The 15,626-nt window shown below is 52.1% G+C and overlaps 1 protein-coding gene across 7 annotated transcripts in view; it reads left to right on the top strand.

Moving 5' to 3' along the window:
* The window catches only part of WDR37 (WD repeat domain 37), a 36,657-nt gene extending 21,118 nt beyond the window's left edge, over positions 1-15,539 (top strand). For 3 of the 7 annotated variants that reach the window (XM_019973325.2, XM_070801118.1, XM_070801122.1), the window contains 9 exons: positions 8-143; positions 1,245-1,316; positions 2,593-2,637; positions 4,076-4,152; positions 5,562-5,802; positions 6,857-6,998; positions 11,267-11,401; positions 11,853-11,967; positions 13,149-15,539. In XM_019973325.2, the coding sequence (XP_019828884.2) occupies positions 8-143; positions 1,245-1,316; positions 2,593-2,637; positions 4,076-4,152; positions 5,562-5,802; positions 6,857-6,998; positions 11,267-11,401; positions 11,853-11,967; positions 13,149-13,280 (1,095 nt within the window). In that variant the 3' untranslated portion in view covers positions 13,281-15,539. Of the gene's footprint in view, positions 1-7; positions 144-1,244; positions 1,317-2,592; positions 2,638-4,075; positions 4,153-5,561; positions 5,803-6,856; positions 6,999-11,266; positions 11,402-11,852; positions 11,968-12,190 lie in introns of all 7 variants that reach the window. The other 4 variants (XM_019973323.2, XM_070801119.1, XM_070801121.1 and 1 more) reach the window with 4 other exon arrangements.
* The last annotated feature ends 87 nt before the right edge of the window (positions 15,540-15,626 follow it).

The raw sequence follows: 15,626 nt of genomic DNA, 5'->3' as shown, positions 1-15,626 counted from the left end.
ATTTCAGATTGTCTCCAGCTTCAAGACCACCACATCCCGGGCAGTGTGCCAGCTTGTGAAGGAGTATATTGGCCACCGGGATGGCATCTGGGATGTCAGTGTGGCAAGGACGCAGCCTGTGGTGCTGGGGACGGCGTCTGCTGGTGAGTCTGGAACCACCCCAGCCTGCGGCAGGGCCTTCCTGGAGGTAGTGTGGCCAAACGCTTAGTTGTGTGCCTATCGGCATCCGTGTGAGTGGCTGCGTTTGGAACCACTCACTGTCCGGGACGCTGTCCAGTGGCACAGGGTGGATTGCCTCTCCATGGCATTAGGTAGTTGTGATTGGCTTTCTTGTCAGCCATAGTCCACGTACATTTGCTTTGATAGTGTATTGCACTTTTCCCCACTCGAGAGGCCCCTCCAAGGACATGCTGTGTGGTCTGACAGCGCCATGCTGGCCTGGTGTAGGGGTTCCACTGCCAGGAGTCCTGGGGCGGCATCAGAGAGCCCCGTTCTCCTCCTTGGAGAGGAAGTGTCTTCTGAGAGCTAATAACCTAATAACCCTTCAGAAAAAATTCCCGGAATTAAAAATGTGTTCGCTTGTGGAAAAGGAGTGCCAACTTGTGAGAAGTTATGTGCTACATCCAGCCTTTCTGGGTGGGAATAGGAAATGTAAAGTCATTAGAATGATGAAGAAAGTTTTCTGTTGTTTAAAACTGTGTTCATACATGAGCACCGCAGATTATTTTGGAAATTTTAGCTTAAAAAGGATACAGATTCCTTTTTATGACTTCTGAAATCTCACATGGGTAATCAGCACTTTGTGTCAGGTTTCCTTAATGAGTGTCCTTTTTATCTTTGTTTTGGAGAGGTCCACAGAGCATGGGTTATCTCAGATAATTTGGAACTGGAGTTGGGTGCTGTTTGCATTTGAATATAGCTTGATGTTCTGAAAAGTCTTACTATTTCAAAAAGGTGAGGAGCCCATGACCCATGGACCCTGGTGTCTCAGGTCCCAGGCCTGGTGCTGGCGCATGGCCATGCCCCGGGAGTCAGGTTCCCAGGTTCCCCTGCCAGTTCCATGGCCTCGGGCGGGTCACTGGCCCCCTGTCCTCTTGCATCAGTTGGATTACAGAGGAGTGTGAGCAAAATCCCATGAGATACTAGTGGTGATGAAACTTCTCAGTTTAGAATTTTTATCCTCCTGTTTAATTAAAAAGACTAATGTTGGCAGCGGCTCACTTGTGTTTATTTGGATCTTGCAGATCACACAGCTCTGTTGTGGAGTATCGAGACGGGTCGGAGCCTCGCCAAGTACACGGGCCACGTGGGGTCAGGTGAGCCGTAGATCGCGGGGCGTCCCCTTATGGGGGCTGGGCCTCAGCCTCTTGCCTTGCACGGTCTGGGACTGACGTGTGTCCACTGGCTTCGCGCTGTCCAATTGCTGAGGCTCTGTGGTGCAGAGGTGCTGTATGTGAGCCCTGTGGGTGCTGGTGGCTGCTGGGCTCCTTGCTGCAGACACCATGGACTGTCCCACTCTCCCTTCTTCCTTCTGGCGCCCCGGCTCTGGGCCTGTGTCTCGTTGCCCCTGGCCAGCTCACCCTTCACCCTGCACACAGACTTGGAGGTTGTGTCCACTACCCGCCTCCAGGGTCTGCTGTGTCCCCCACGGACTTGGGTAAACACCTCCTCTCCCCCTCCTCCCTGGCACATCTCCCGTCCTATCAGTGGGGGTGTACTGCTCTCCCATCGGGGCTGTGGGCCAGGTCCTGCTTGGCCCCCCACCCCTGCCTCGTCCACTGTCCCCTCCAGCTGGACCCTTCATCTCCCTCAGGACCATACCTGGGGGCTGTTGCTCCTGCAGTGGGTGTGACATACTGAGTACTCATCAGCCTGAGCATTAAGAAAGCGTTAGCTTGTGTGACAAACCCATGGGGGCCTTGTGCTCATCTTTCTCACTGCCATCTCCACTTCTCAAAGTCAGCCACTTGGAACAGTTTTAAATCTTCTGCTCTTTCCTTCCATTTAGAAAAATAGCCTGTCTTATTGTTTGTTACTTTTTTGGGTTTTAGACAAGAGAGGGCTCCTGTTAAGAAGGGAGACGGGCTCTGTGTTCCTTGTCCTCGCCGCCGCCCTGTGCAGCCCGTGGCTCCCCGGGCACATGCCTCACTTGCAGTCCCCAGCTTTGCTGTCCTGAAGGGAGTAGTGGTCTCATTTCTGTGCACATTGTGAACTCGTGGCTTCTCTGAAGGGTGGGCGTGTGGGCAGTGAACAGTGTCCCCCACCATAATCTACCTTTGCCTTTTGTAATTAAGTTTTCTTTTTTCAACTTGGTTTACTTTTAGCCCTCAGTGACTTCTCAGTGTTTAAGAGATCAAGTATTGTTTTCCTGTGTAGCCGATTCTTGAGTGGTTTGGTAGTTCATATTTAGTTATTTTGCGTTGTATCTTTGTTTTCTTTATTCATAGTTTAACGGAATGAGAAGACTTAATATTGAACTATCATAATTCTTTAGTTTTTAAATTTAACTTTACAACATATACTGTAGTTGTAATAGATATTGATGATATATTCTTATTGTAAACCTGTTTTTTCAATATTTTTACTTTGCAGTAAATTCCATAAAATTTCATCCATCAGAACAGTTGGCCCTCACCGGTATGTTGATTTTTTTTTTTCTTTATTGAATAGTTATTGCTGATCTGAAAACAATTGTCATTCCTTTTCTTATCAGTAGCGTCAGGATTAGCCGTGCCATTCACAGAAGTTGGTCGTTAGTAGACATTTCACAAGTTGCATGAAAAATGAATAAAGAAAACAATACCAAGGGTTATTTTTAACCAGCAGTGGCTTGCGAGTTAGTTCGGTTCTCCTGGAGGTCTTTTTACAGAGCCTATCCCTGCTGCCCACTCTCTGACTCTCAGGCTCTCTCAGTCCCTGTGTGCACAGAAAGGAGGTCAGCGGTCCTGGCTTGGGCACCTCCAGGGCTTAGGTCTTCACTTCTTCCCAAGTGGTCCTCCCAGAAAGAGCTGTGGTCTCTTGGGTTTGTCTCTACCTCATCTAGTGGTCTTACAAACACTTTCATGGTCACAGTGAGGAGTTGGCCCATAAAACTGTGTGATCCTGTGGACCCCTGTTGTGTTTTGGGGACACAGATGTAACCTGGAGGGTGAGTGTGTGTCTAGACCAGTGACCAGCAGGCTTTTCTGTGAAGGACCAGAGTACCTGTTTTCATCTTCAGGCTGGTTTGAACAGGCCTGCACCTGTGGACAGGTGACAGCTAGTGAACGTCTGAGCTGACCTCTGGGGAGCCGTCAGCTGGGAGTGAAGCCTTGTTATGGGGGCTGTTTGTTGTGTGATTGGGGAGCCGGAGGGAGACCAGGGACAGCTGGGCTGGAGAGAGGGGGATGAGGTTGAGACGTGTCGGCAGGCTGCGGTGGGGACAGAAGCCGGCAGAGTGGTGGCCTGGGGAGAGGAGGCACATGGGGCTGGGACTGGATGCCAGCTCGAGAGGCCAGAAGGTCGGACACTTTGATGCCCTGAGGCCCATGCTACCATCCACTGCTTTGGGGAGCTTTGCAGCCTTTGCAGCTAGGGAAAGTGGAATCCAGACAGTGCTCCTGTCTCGGGTGGAGGCGGCCCTTTGGCATGTCTGCAGGCCATCTGTGCCTCTCAGCAGCCCTCTGTCTTTCCTGGGTTCTGAGCACCCCTCGCAGCCTGGCTACTGACAGTGAGGTCTCGGTACCAGCTGCTCCCTTGCCGGGGCGAGGTGCCTCCTGGTTCAGCAGACGGGATCGTGCACTCAAGTTACTGTGGACTTGGGTGTCTGTCGTCTTAGATTAGCCAGGTGGAGAATGAAATCCACGCCTTGTGAGTTTTCTCTGAGCCTTCAGAGCTTTCCACCTTGGGATGGAGGGAATTATTTTTATAGGTAATTATCTCTGGGCACCTTTGCTATTCCTGGGAACATCTCAGAAGAACCTGTTTAAGTCAAGTCAATCCCTTGTGATCCCTCAAGGAGTGGACTTAGCGGGGTCTCACCCATGCTCGTCTGCGTGCCGGTAACGCACTGCCCCGCCCCGCCTTCTCTCCTCAGCCTCTGGAGATCAGACTGCCCATGTGTGGAGGTATGCAGTCCAGCTGCCTGCTCCTCAGCCTGCGGCCGACTCTAGTGTAAGCAGCACGTTTACTTACCCTGAGAGCACGACCCGGGGTATGTCGGTGGGTTCTGGACATCTGTGAGTTTTAGGAGGAACTTAATGGTTTCTGTTGTGGACTGAATGTGTGTGTCCCCAAATTCATAGCTTAGAACCCTCACCCTGGGGGGCTGTCCATGGAGATGGGCCTCTGAAGAAGTCACTGAGGTCAAGTGAGGTTGCAGGGTGGGGCTCTGACCGGCAGGATTGGTGTCTGGAGGAGAAGAGGCACCCGAGGGCTCCCTGTACCTTCTCCCTGCGTGCACTCAGGAGAGGCCAAGCGAGGCCACCGTCTGCCTGCCAGGACACCAGCCGGGTGCCAGGCCGCCCAGCAGACCAGGGCGTGCGTCTGTCTACATCGCCTGTGGTTACGTTTACTTTATCTTTTCCACAAAAGTTATAACATATACATATGTTAGTCCTTTAATTTTAAGGTTAGGTTAAATTTGTAGTGTTTTATATATTTGATTGTAGACAACTTGTCTGTCTCTCATGTGAGATAAACCCTGTAGGTTAGTGGGGCGTGTGATGTCATTGTCATGTGGGTCAAGTTTTAATGTTGGTGACAAGTTAGGTTGCATGTTGAGAAGAACGGACCACAGGTTTAAACCACAGACCGCCCAGTTCCTACCTGTCCTGTCGGGTGTACTTGCACCACATCAGCTCAGTGCCACCTTTGGGTCCTCACGTGCGCTCTCATCCTCCTCCTGGGTGACTTGATCTGATCTTGTTTCTGTGGGGTATGCACACAGGGGCCCTCCCTGGGCTGCTCCCGCAGGTGGGGGTCCTCGCAGGCCCAGGGCACTGGGTGAGTTCACGCTGTGAGGGTTTCTCTAGTTGCGGCGAGTGGGGGCTCCTCTCCAGTTGTGATGCACAGGCTTCTCACTGCAGTGAGTTCTCTTGTTGCAGAGCATAGACTCCAGGATGCATGGGCTTCAGTAGTCTCAGCTCCCGGGCTCTGGAGCACAGAACTTGATAGTTGTGTCTCTCAGACTCAGTTCCTCTGAGGCATGTGGGGTCTTCCTGGACTAGGGATTGAACACATGTCTCCTGCATTGGCAGGTGGATTCTTTACCACTGAGCCTCCAGGGAAGCCACTTAAGAATTCATTTTTAATTGAGTGTGTTATGTATATATTTTTTATTTTAACAGAGATTTTATTTTAACTCTGCCGTGTTTGTAGACGTGACACACATATCCTTGTGTACGTGTGTCCATGTGGTGTGTGCTCCTACATGGTGTGTGTGTGCATGTTTACTTAGTGCCAGACACCCGCTGGATCGGTCATAATGGTCATTAAGTCCTGGAAGGATAGGCGGTAGCGGTCTGACTGTGCGGCTGGTCTGCAAGGTCAGGATCCCCAGGGACCTGCCTCTGCTTCCCCAGCAGCAGCTCTGTGGCGAGGACGAAGTGGAGTGCTCCGACAAGGACGAGCCTGATGCAGATGCTGACGCGTCCAGCGACTGTCCCACCATCCGGGCGCCGCTGACATCTCTGAAGAGCCACCAGGGAGTGGTCATAGCTGCTGACTGGCTGGTTGGCGGGAAGCAGGCAGTGACAGCCTCCTGGGACAGAACGGCCAACCTGTACGATGTGGAGACGTCAGAGCTCGTCCACTCCCTGACAGGTGCGTCGTGTGGGAGGGACTTCTCGTCTGGATTGAGTGTTGGCACAGCTGTGATTTTCAGAGATCCTCCTGAGTAATGGAGCCATTAGTGGTTAAATTTATCTTTTCTTCAGGGGGTGTAATTGCATCTAGAGATGTGCAGTATGTAGATATTTGAATGTGGTTGGTGTGTTAGCTTTTTTTTGGATTTAATTTCCACACACTTAGTATCTTAAAATAACATGCTGTTCCTTGGCCAGGAGTTTCGGGCACGTGCTTCCTGACGCTCTGATTATCAGGGGGTCGTGGGCGGGATGAGAATGCTGGCGGGGTTGTGCCCTCACCTGAGACCTGCGGTCCTCTTATTGCCATTGCAAGGATCCCTTTCCTGTGGCCGTTTGTCTGCCAGTTTTTGGCTGGGGGCAGCTTTCAGTACCTGGAGGCGGCTGCAGGCCCCCTCCCCCGGCCCTGACAGAGGCTTCTCACCACATGGTGTTGGCTTTCCTCCGGGCCAGCAGGAGCGAGTCTCTCTCAAGGCTCACCTGACTGTGGCAGGCCACCCAGGAAGTCTGGGTTTTTTTTTGACTAACTGAAAGCCATGCAATTTGGAGGCCTTAGTCATATCTGCAAAACCCATTTTGCGTTATAATGTACTGAGATCACCAGAACACCATCCCACACATCTGCAGGTTGGGCCCACATGCAGGGCAGGAGTCCAGCAGGGCGTGTATAGCCCCGTGCCCACCACCGGCCTTCATACCTGCTTGTCAGTGCGTTTTGTCATTGAGTGACAGGGATGTGTCTCATCATGTGCTTCCCCCTTGGGTTATTAGAGGTTCTTCTCACATGCGAAACTCAGAACTGTACTTTCTCACACATTTGGCCATTAGAGACCCTCCTGACCTTTCATCCGTCGGGGTCAGGAGTGTCCCTCCCACACTGCTCATTCAGCTCTTTCGAATGCACGAGGGGAAGGAACACGGGTCCCCCTTGATCCCACACACCGTCCCTGCAGCTGCTTTTCCTGGGAGCCGGGCGGGGGCCTCACTGTGACTGCGTCTTCCATCTGCCACAGGGCATGACCAGGAGCTGACGCACTGCTGCACGCACCCGACCCAGCGGCTGGTGGTGACCTCCTCTCGCGACACGACGTTCCGCCTGTGGGACTTCCGTGACCCTTCCATCCACTCCGTGAACGTGTTCCAGGGCCACACGGAGTGAGTCTTGGTCGCATAAATGTCTTTTTAACTGTGGTCTGGGCTGGGAGGTGACTGGGTTTTCTAGGATGGTTTTCTTGATCCTCCTAACCCAGTGGTTTTCTGAGCATTGAAACAAACACTCAGGTGTGCTGTTCTCAGGAGTGTGGCTCTTCTTCCCTTGTGTCACCCTGGAAAGTCCCTGTGGAGGGTTCTCAGTGGATGGTTGCTGACACACAGGCAGTGTTTCTTACTGTGTGACTGCATGTTTCATGTTATTATGATGTGGAACACACTTTAGGAAAGCTCATCTTAGGGCATATTTTCATTTATAGGGACTCAGCACAAGTTCTCTAGTGAAGTGTGTTGGACTCTTCCGTGATATGAGTACTTTAACTCAAAATACAGGTAATTCGAGTGTTCTGTGTGCTGGTTGTTCCTAAGGCAAGATGTAGCGGTGTAGGCTTCAGCATCACTGACTCAGTTCTGTAGCCCAGCTTCTCTAGGAGCTGGGAGAGATACTGTTTTCTCCTTTTTATTTCTGGTACTGTTACGTGGCTCCTGTGCCTTTTTCAGAAAGTAGGGTTTGAGATATAACACTATTGTGTAAGATAAACGAACGTCTGTAGGACGAGTCCCCCTGAGATCTGGCTGTATTATTTTTGCTGGGTGGAGAGAGAGCTCCGGGTGGAGTGTCTGTTCAGGGTTTTCATTGTACATTTGTGAAAGAGACAAATGAGCCCCCCACCCCCTTTTTGGTATGTTGCTTTTATTTTCACTCTGTATTATGAAATTTCTTCATTATAATAGGAATCTTAACAGGATTTATGTAGTGAAGCTTGGGGTCTGTATTATTACAAACGTTTGGTGGCCCAAGGTATACCAATTTGACTGAAAAGCAATTTTAGAAACCTTTTGTAACCAGCTGTTTTCCTGATAAGTGGAGATTGTAGTGTGTTCTGTTCTTGGAAATGACAGAGATGTTTAGTTGGAAAAATTTGGAATCTCACAGGAGTTTCAACTATTGGCAGTTCATTTCTCATGTATTTCTGTCATCAGCCTTAGCCGAAACCCAGAACTTTTTGTCTGATGGGCTCGGTCCTTGTGCGTTCATGTGCTTTCCACCACCACCTGAGGATGGCCTGGTGGGGTCGACGCCCTGGCCCCTCTGTGACGTGCAGTCAGTGGGGCTGGACTCCGGCCATGCGGGTCGGATCCAGGGCCGTTCCTGTGAACGGCTCTCACTGTCATGAAACTTACTCTGGCGCTGGAACCCCTGCTGCACTTGAGAGGAGCCCTCCAGCACCACCGCCTCCTGTGGAGTGTGGCAGAGTTGTCACCCTGTTTTTAGTTTCATTTTGCTTTGTTTCCATTGCGATAAAAAGGGGCCAGCAGTGGAGGCAGTCACTGGTCATTAAGCTTCCCCCGTGGGTGGCCGATGACTCCAGGCTGTGCCCAGCTGATGGTGTCTACACGTGCCATAAACTCTGGCATTGAAGAAATCAGAAATTAGCTCAGCACGGAATATTTCATTCTTAGAAATATCTGAGAATGCAGAGTTTTTTCTTTTTTTTTGCCTAAATTCCTTTCATACACTTGTTTACTTTATTCCTAGAGTGTGAACTCAGGTGCTTTCTTGTCTAAAGAAAACAAGATACGATGTCTCACAGAAAAATTTCTGTCTGCACTTCTTCTGGACCTGATAAGGTGTTGGCAGGATGCCTTGAGCTCCCTGGGGCAGGGAGCAGGGTGGGGCAGTGGTGGTGCCTGTAAGAGGTCGCACCCACGCCTCTACACGTGTTATGTTCCGTGAAGCCCGTGTCACTTCTGATAGGTGCTGCATGCGGCTCTGAGGCCTGTGTGCACGCGACCTTGTCAGGGCCCTTGGCTGGATAGTGTCAGTACCTTCTGTCGTGTATTTTCTCGTAGGACGCAGGGCCTGGCACGCGGTGATCGAGGGAGCGGTTCTGGGATTTAGCCTCATTGTGAAGTGGACAGGAGTGTCTGCACTGAGCCTGGGGGCGGCTGGAGAGGGGCATCAAGTGAGGTCTGGCCTTGCTTGCTGGAGTGTCCCCTGCCCTCCTCCAGGGGAAGCCAGACTTGAAATCCTAGAAAGAATCGGTGTGGTGCAAACCTGACTTCCTTTGAATGCTTGCTATCTGAGGGTCTGCTCCTTGGGGAGCTGGCCTTTCAGGACTCCTCAGAAGTTTGTGTCATTGGGAGATGAGTTTCCATTTCTCATTCAGGTATCTGAGATCGTGAACTGTGGGAGCCGAGCATTCTCTAACTTGGGGGTGCCAGTGCTCGTGGGGGCGGCGCTCTGAGGGCCCAGGGTGTCCCCAAGGATGGGTTCCTCCTCGGGGACCTTAGCGTCTTAAGCACAGCTTGGAGGCCAGTGGGTGGAAGGTGGGGGGCTGCCCAAGCCCTGTGAGCAGCATCGGTTAGGTCCTTGTGGGTTTGTGAGCAGCACTGTCAGGCAGGAGGGTGGCGTGGGCCATGTGTCACGTCACACCTGGGTCTGCACTCCACGTGCCCCTTACGCTGCCTGCAAAGGTGGAGGAGTGAGGGTCTGCCTGGGCCCCGTTGCTGGAATGTGTGCTCCCTGCCTTCTCACTCTGCCCCGTCGGAGGCCCCATCCCCTTCAGCGTGAGAAGGCGCCTGCGGCCGGTGCCAGAGGAGTTGCTGCCTCCTGTCTCCGGGCTTCATTTTCCACATTGTGCACTTTCTTCCTTGGCTGGGAAGTTTCAGCAGATTGTTATGCAGAGCAGCCGCTTCCCTGTGTGATGGGGGGACAGCTGTGGGTCCTAATGAGGAGCCCAGCTTTCTGTCTCCGCTGATGGAGGCCCGCAGAGGGAGCGGAACGAATGTTCTAGGCGTGCCGCGGCAGCGGAGCCGCTCTGTCAGCTGGAGGCACACGCTCGGCTGCTCTCGGCGACAGGATAAATGAGGCGGTGGGCGCTGGTGGGGCCGGGCCTTCCACCGCCCCAAGGGACCGTGTGGGAGAGGCCTTGGGAGGACAGTCCTTGGAAGAACTGCAGCCAGCCTCTCTCTTTGATGCCCCACGATACCTGTCAGGGTCCTGATGCATTGAAACCCAGCGTCTTTCAGCATTTCATTAACAGGGTTTGACAAGCTTTGTGGGGACTTTTCCCACTAATTTAGCAGTGTTAACTGAGGTTTAACTGGGCCAGACCTCCTGAGACCTCACATCCACAGGGAGGTCGCCAGCAGTGGAGGTGTCTGCCCTAGGGCCTTGTCAGCGGCCGGGCCCTGATGGCCCTGTGACCTGAGGGGCAGCAGCACCTGGTTCCCACTCAAGCCCGCACTGTGTCCTTGTCGTCGGATGAGGAGTTTGGGTGACTCGTTGCGTTGCTCTTGGGGTTACCCTTGTCTCCGTCTTTCTCCCTGTGGCGCACTCGGCCTTTGACCTCAGCACAGTGCCCTCCAGGTCCATCCCTCTGTATGGACACATCCTCTTTACCCAGTCCTCTGTCCATGGACTTTTTGGTTGCTTCTGTGTCGTGGCCGTTGTAAACAGGGCTGCCATGCACTTTGGGACGTGTGTATCTTTTTGATTTTTTTTTTTTCCAGTTAAATACCCAGGAGTGAAATTGCTGGGTCACATGATAGTTCTGTCTTTGAGGAATTTCCACAATGTTTTTCACAGTGGCTGCGCCAATTTATGTTTGCATCAGCATTGTAGGAGGGTTCCCTTTCTCCCCACCCTCTCCAACACTGATCGCTGTCTCTTTGGTGACGGCCATTCTGACAGGTGTGGAGTACCAGCTCACTGGGGTCTGGTGTGCATTTCCCTGGTGACTAGTGATGTTGAGCACGTTTTCATGGGCCTGTTTTCAGGTTTCATCTGTAAACCTCTCTTGGAGAAGTCTGTTCAGATCATTTTTTAAATGGTTTTTTTTGTTGTTGGAATGAATTTTTTTTCCAGTGCTCTGATTGAATTGTCTGAAAGTCTCAGTTGGGATGGATGTTTAATTGTCTGCTCTAGAGATTTCGGTGGGTCCTGTCTATCTGGCCCATCTTGTCTGGGAGCCTGCTCCTTGCTCCACTGCCGGGATGAGGTGAGGCCGCCTTGGAGAGGTCAGTGCGGCCCCTGTGTGCTGGCGGGGGTTAGCAGAAGAACCAGTGAGCGGAGTTGATGAGTCATGGTGTCCACATCCTTGCCTCCCTGCCCGCCCGACAGGCCCTGGGGTGGCAGGATAGGGTGTCTGCTGTGCACTGTGGACAGGGACTTCCTGATGAGGTTCTGACCCCGTGCCCTCTCTTGGCAGCACTGTGACCTCTGCCGTGTTCACCGTGGGAGATAACGTGGTCTCTGGCAGTGACGACCGCACTGTGAAGGTCTGGGACCTGAAGAACATGCGGTCCCCCATTGCCACCATCCGCACAGACTCTGCCATCAACAGGTGATGGGTGCTCCCCCATGGACCATTAGGGTGGCCTTAAGGGGGCTTGTGGCATGTGTTGGCTTCCTGTAAACTTGTGTTCACTTGGTAGGGCCTTGGGAAAAGTGCTTTAGACTCCCAGGAAAATATATTTTATTGATCCTCTAATGCACATTCTGTATTCTGTAAATACTGAAACCTGGGTATAAAATCAGGTTGGTGTATTGAGCTTTTTAAGAATTAAGAATGAGTCATTTTTGGCCAGAGGTTACTGTGTAGCACATGTAAGTTACAGGTGAGTAACTCAGCCCGTTTTCTAATGCCATAGGCTGGTAACACCTTGGTTTGCTAATGTGTTTTGGCTTGAAGAGTGGAATGTGTGAAACCCCCACTACATTATCACCTATAATGTCAAAAACTCGTGTTGTCACTGTTGGTTACGTAACTTACTTTTCTCTCCTACACATTGTAGGATCAATGTGTGCGTTGGCCAAAAAATCATCGCCCTCCCCCATGACAACCGCCAGGTGAGGCTGTTTGACATGTCGGGTGTGCGGCTGGCCAGGCTCCCACGCAGCAGTCGGCAGGTGCGTGCTGGGGCCGCCTATGCGGGCGGCTGGGGGCGGGGCCCGCTCTCTGATGTGGGGAGCTCCCAGCCAGCCTGGCTGTGTTCAGTGCTCCAGGAGCCCCTCCTGAAAGAAAGAAGTTAATTCTCACAGTGGGTTTTAATTACCCAAGTACATTCAAAACAACAGTCTCACATGCAGTCAGCAGAAGAAAGTTCACAATTTTACACCCTTTTCTTACCAGGTCTCCATCAGAAGTACTTGGTCATTTGACTCGAGAGCGCTGGGGCCCAGTGAGCAGAGGGGTGTGAGTGGGAGCATGGACCTGATGGGGGTGCTCTGGGCCCTCCACTCCCCAGCTCCCTAGCCCCTCCCCTTGCTGTGAGGTCACTGACACCAGTGTCCTGCCGTGGGCCTGGCGGTTGTGGTCTCTCGTCCAGAGCCCTGACTTCAGTGCCTGTCTCAGGTGACCCGCTGCAGTTTTCTCAGTGGTCATGGAGGGGAGGTCTTGATCCTGCGGTGGACGTCCCTCCACTGGTGGCCCTGGGCCTCTGGCCCGGGAAGGCCTCCCCAGTGTGTGGATGACACCCGCCATGGGGACGTCTTGCAGAGGGAATTTTGGTGCTGTTCTGTTGAGAGTCTGTTTTACTTACGGGATTTCTGTCAGCTTTTCTGAATTTTGCCCTGTACCTGTTGTATATATTATAGTAACAGGTCAGTGTGTCCACTTTAAACTCCCCAGATAGCCCTCAGTGTTTGTTCCAGCATTCTGAAGGTGGCAGGAATCTACTTGAAAGGCTACTTATTTTATCTTTGTTTTATTTGGCACCAAAGGTATATTTCTAGCTCCTTTATTCCTTGAACCAATTATTTGTTCAAAGGTACTTAGGGTCTTTGAGTGAATTATATTTGTTTCTTCCCACATCATCCATCTTCACTTATTCATTAAAACATCCCAGAGGGGCCGTTTCTGTATTCTTCCTGTTGACTGCTGTCTGACTCCTGTTCTTGGAGAAAGGGTCCTGAGGCGCTGGTTGGGCTGCACTGAGATCAGCCGTGTTCCCACCCCTCTTTTTGCGGCAGCTCCCCCAGCAGCACAGGAGGTCTCCTGACTGGTCCAGTTCACGGCCCCCCTTTCTGACGGGTCGTGGGGGTGTGGTCCTGCTCAGGCCCTGCTCTGACGGCGCTGTGCCTGGTTGCAGGGCCACCGGCGGATGGTGTGCGGCTCAGCCTGGAGCGAGGACCACCCTGTGTGCAACCTGTTCACCTGCGGTTTTGACCGGCAGGCCATTGGCTGGAACATCAACATCCCAGCTCTGCTGCAGGAGAAGTGAGGGCCGTTCGGAGGCTCCCGCCGGCCGGGGACCGTGCCTGCCGGCTAGCTGGGCGCTGGGACGCCGCGGCTGTGGGCGGTGGGCCTGAGCAGGGTGCTCTCTCCTCGCTGTACCCAGCTTGCATGAAGTGTCCAGAGGTGTGCCCTGTTGCTTCTTTCCGTTTTGTGTGTGTGGGCATTGCGGCCGTGAGGTGGAGCCCCTTCCATGGCCGCTGGTGTAGTGAGTCCCTGGTGTGTCGGGTGACAGGAGGGGGGGGCGTCTGGGTGAGTGGTCAGTGGTCTCTGGAGCGATGGTGCATGTGTGCCTGTCCGGCAGGAGTGGGCAGAGACCTCACGTCTGTGTGGGGTTCTGGCGTGTGCTAACTCAGCTTCACCTCTGTGTTCTGTTACAGTTGTGAAATCTGCTTGGATTTTAGAAGTTAAAAAAAGCGTAGAATGTTGAATTTGCAACATTTGGACAGTTTCTTTTGAAAAGAAAAAATTTCTGCTCTTTTTATGGAAAACCATTTCAATCTCCTGAGGTATCTCATGCTGGCAAATTCTGAAATAGAATGGTTCTAATCACTGATTCCAGATATTAAGTAAAATTTAAAGCACTTTAGTTTATAGCTGTGGTTATAAACAGTTTTTAGAAGTTTCAGATGACTTATCCATTGAATGTGACTTGACCTTTCTAGAAGGCCCTGCTACCTGAAGACAAACCTTATTTATTTTCTACACCTTGGGTTTGCATTTTTCCAAGTGGGTTCACTTCCTGGCGGCATCTGAGAGCCAGCAATGCAAATAAATGAGTTCTACCTCAGACATGAAGTATTTGGGAAACTTGGGGTGTCACTGTTACTGGCTCAGGCACTTGTGATTTAGAGCTGGAATGAACTCATCCAGAAGGCAGGAGAGGTGGGCGCAGCGATGGCCCTGCCCAGGAAGGGCTGCCAGCGGCCCCTTCTGCCTGGAGCCTGTTGCTCCTGCCTTCTCAGGACTTTCTGTCCAGTGTTCACGAGTCGTGTTTCTTGTTGAGTTACACTTTGATAGCGAGACATCTCAGTGCCCCCCCAGCCTCTCCCTGCCCCGTTTGTAACCCTTGGAGGCTGTCTTGGGACAGGCACGGAGAGGGACACTGGAAGCCATCGTGTCGGCCTCGTCCTGTCACCACTTCCGTTTTGTGGTGTCACAGGTGGGGCAGCCTGAATGCTGGTCCTTCGCCCGCGGGTCCTTCGGTCAGGCCCCATGGTAGCTGACCTCAGGCCTCTCGGCCCTGGATGGTCAGGACTGGGTCGGGGTCAGACCCAGTCAGACTCCTGGCTGGCTGGGAGGGAGACCTGAGGAGCGAGGGTGAGACGGCAGGAGTTTCAGGGCAGCTTTACAGCAGTGGCGGATCAGGAGCTGATGTTGGAGTCCGGTATTCCCTGACTGCGGTGTGAGGATGGCCCCCACCCTGGGTCTCACTTGGAGCTGCCCCCCTGCCCCTGCACATACCGGCCTCTCTCCTGCTTTAGTCTCACAGCTGAGTGTCTTACTAGAGTCACTGCTAGGAACATTGGAAAATGTCTGCACATCATTGTGCCAGACTTACCCAGATCTCTGCCTGCTGAAACAATGGGAAACGAGTGAACTCAGCGTGTGTGCCAGCCGTGTGGCCGTGTGGATGAGGCTCCACACGCAGCCCCATCTCCCTCCCCCCGCCCCCTCCCTCCCCAGGGCTTGGCCCTTCTCAGGAGTGGGACCCGCCACTGTGGTCACAGGGCGTCTTCAGGCGTCACGAAGGAGCTGGGGGTGCTGTATGTGCACACCTGTTTGTGCACATGAGTGTGCGCGGGATGTGTGTGCGTGCGGCTGCAGTGAAATCATGTGGCCCACTGCCTTGATCTCATCTGAAGCAGTGTTTGGAAGTGGGAGTGGTTTTGTCCATGTGCCGACGAGTCCAGAATTTCCTGTCACAGGAGGAGGAAATGTGTGTTTACTGGAGACCGTGTGTCAAGAGAATTTCTTGAGAGGTGTGTTGTTGGACAAACGACACCCTTTCTCAGCCACTGCACATCAGTTTCTGCAGAGTGAAAATTCTGTACCTATTCTGGAACTGAAGAATCCTATGTAAATCATCTGTTGCTTGAATCTGTGAAAAATAAGGTTTTTTGGAGGGAAAGTGTGCATTTTAAGTGTTGTGTAGAAGAAGGTGTTTTTACTGTGTTGATGTAATTGTTCATAAATGTTCAGTGTCTTCATTGCAGTATGAGATTCATTAAAAACCCATGTTCTGTAACTGTTGTTGTGAAAGTGTTGTTATTAGGAGTTTTAAAAAAATCATTTGGCTTTTTTTCATGTTTTTGCTTTGGGTAAAGCATTGTTA

This window comes from Bos indicus, chromosome 13 (genome assembly GCF_029378745.1).
Source record: "Bos indicus isolate NIAB-ARS_2022 breed Sahiwal x Tharparkar chromosome 13, NIAB-ARS_B.indTharparkar_mat_pri_1.0, whole genome shotgun sequence".
Lineage (NCBI taxonomy): Eukaryota > Metazoa > Chordata > Mammalia > Artiodactyla > Bovidae > Bos > Bos indicus.
Note: the sequence above shows the minus strand (reverse complement) of the source record. Positions and strands in the feature narration are given on the sequence as shown.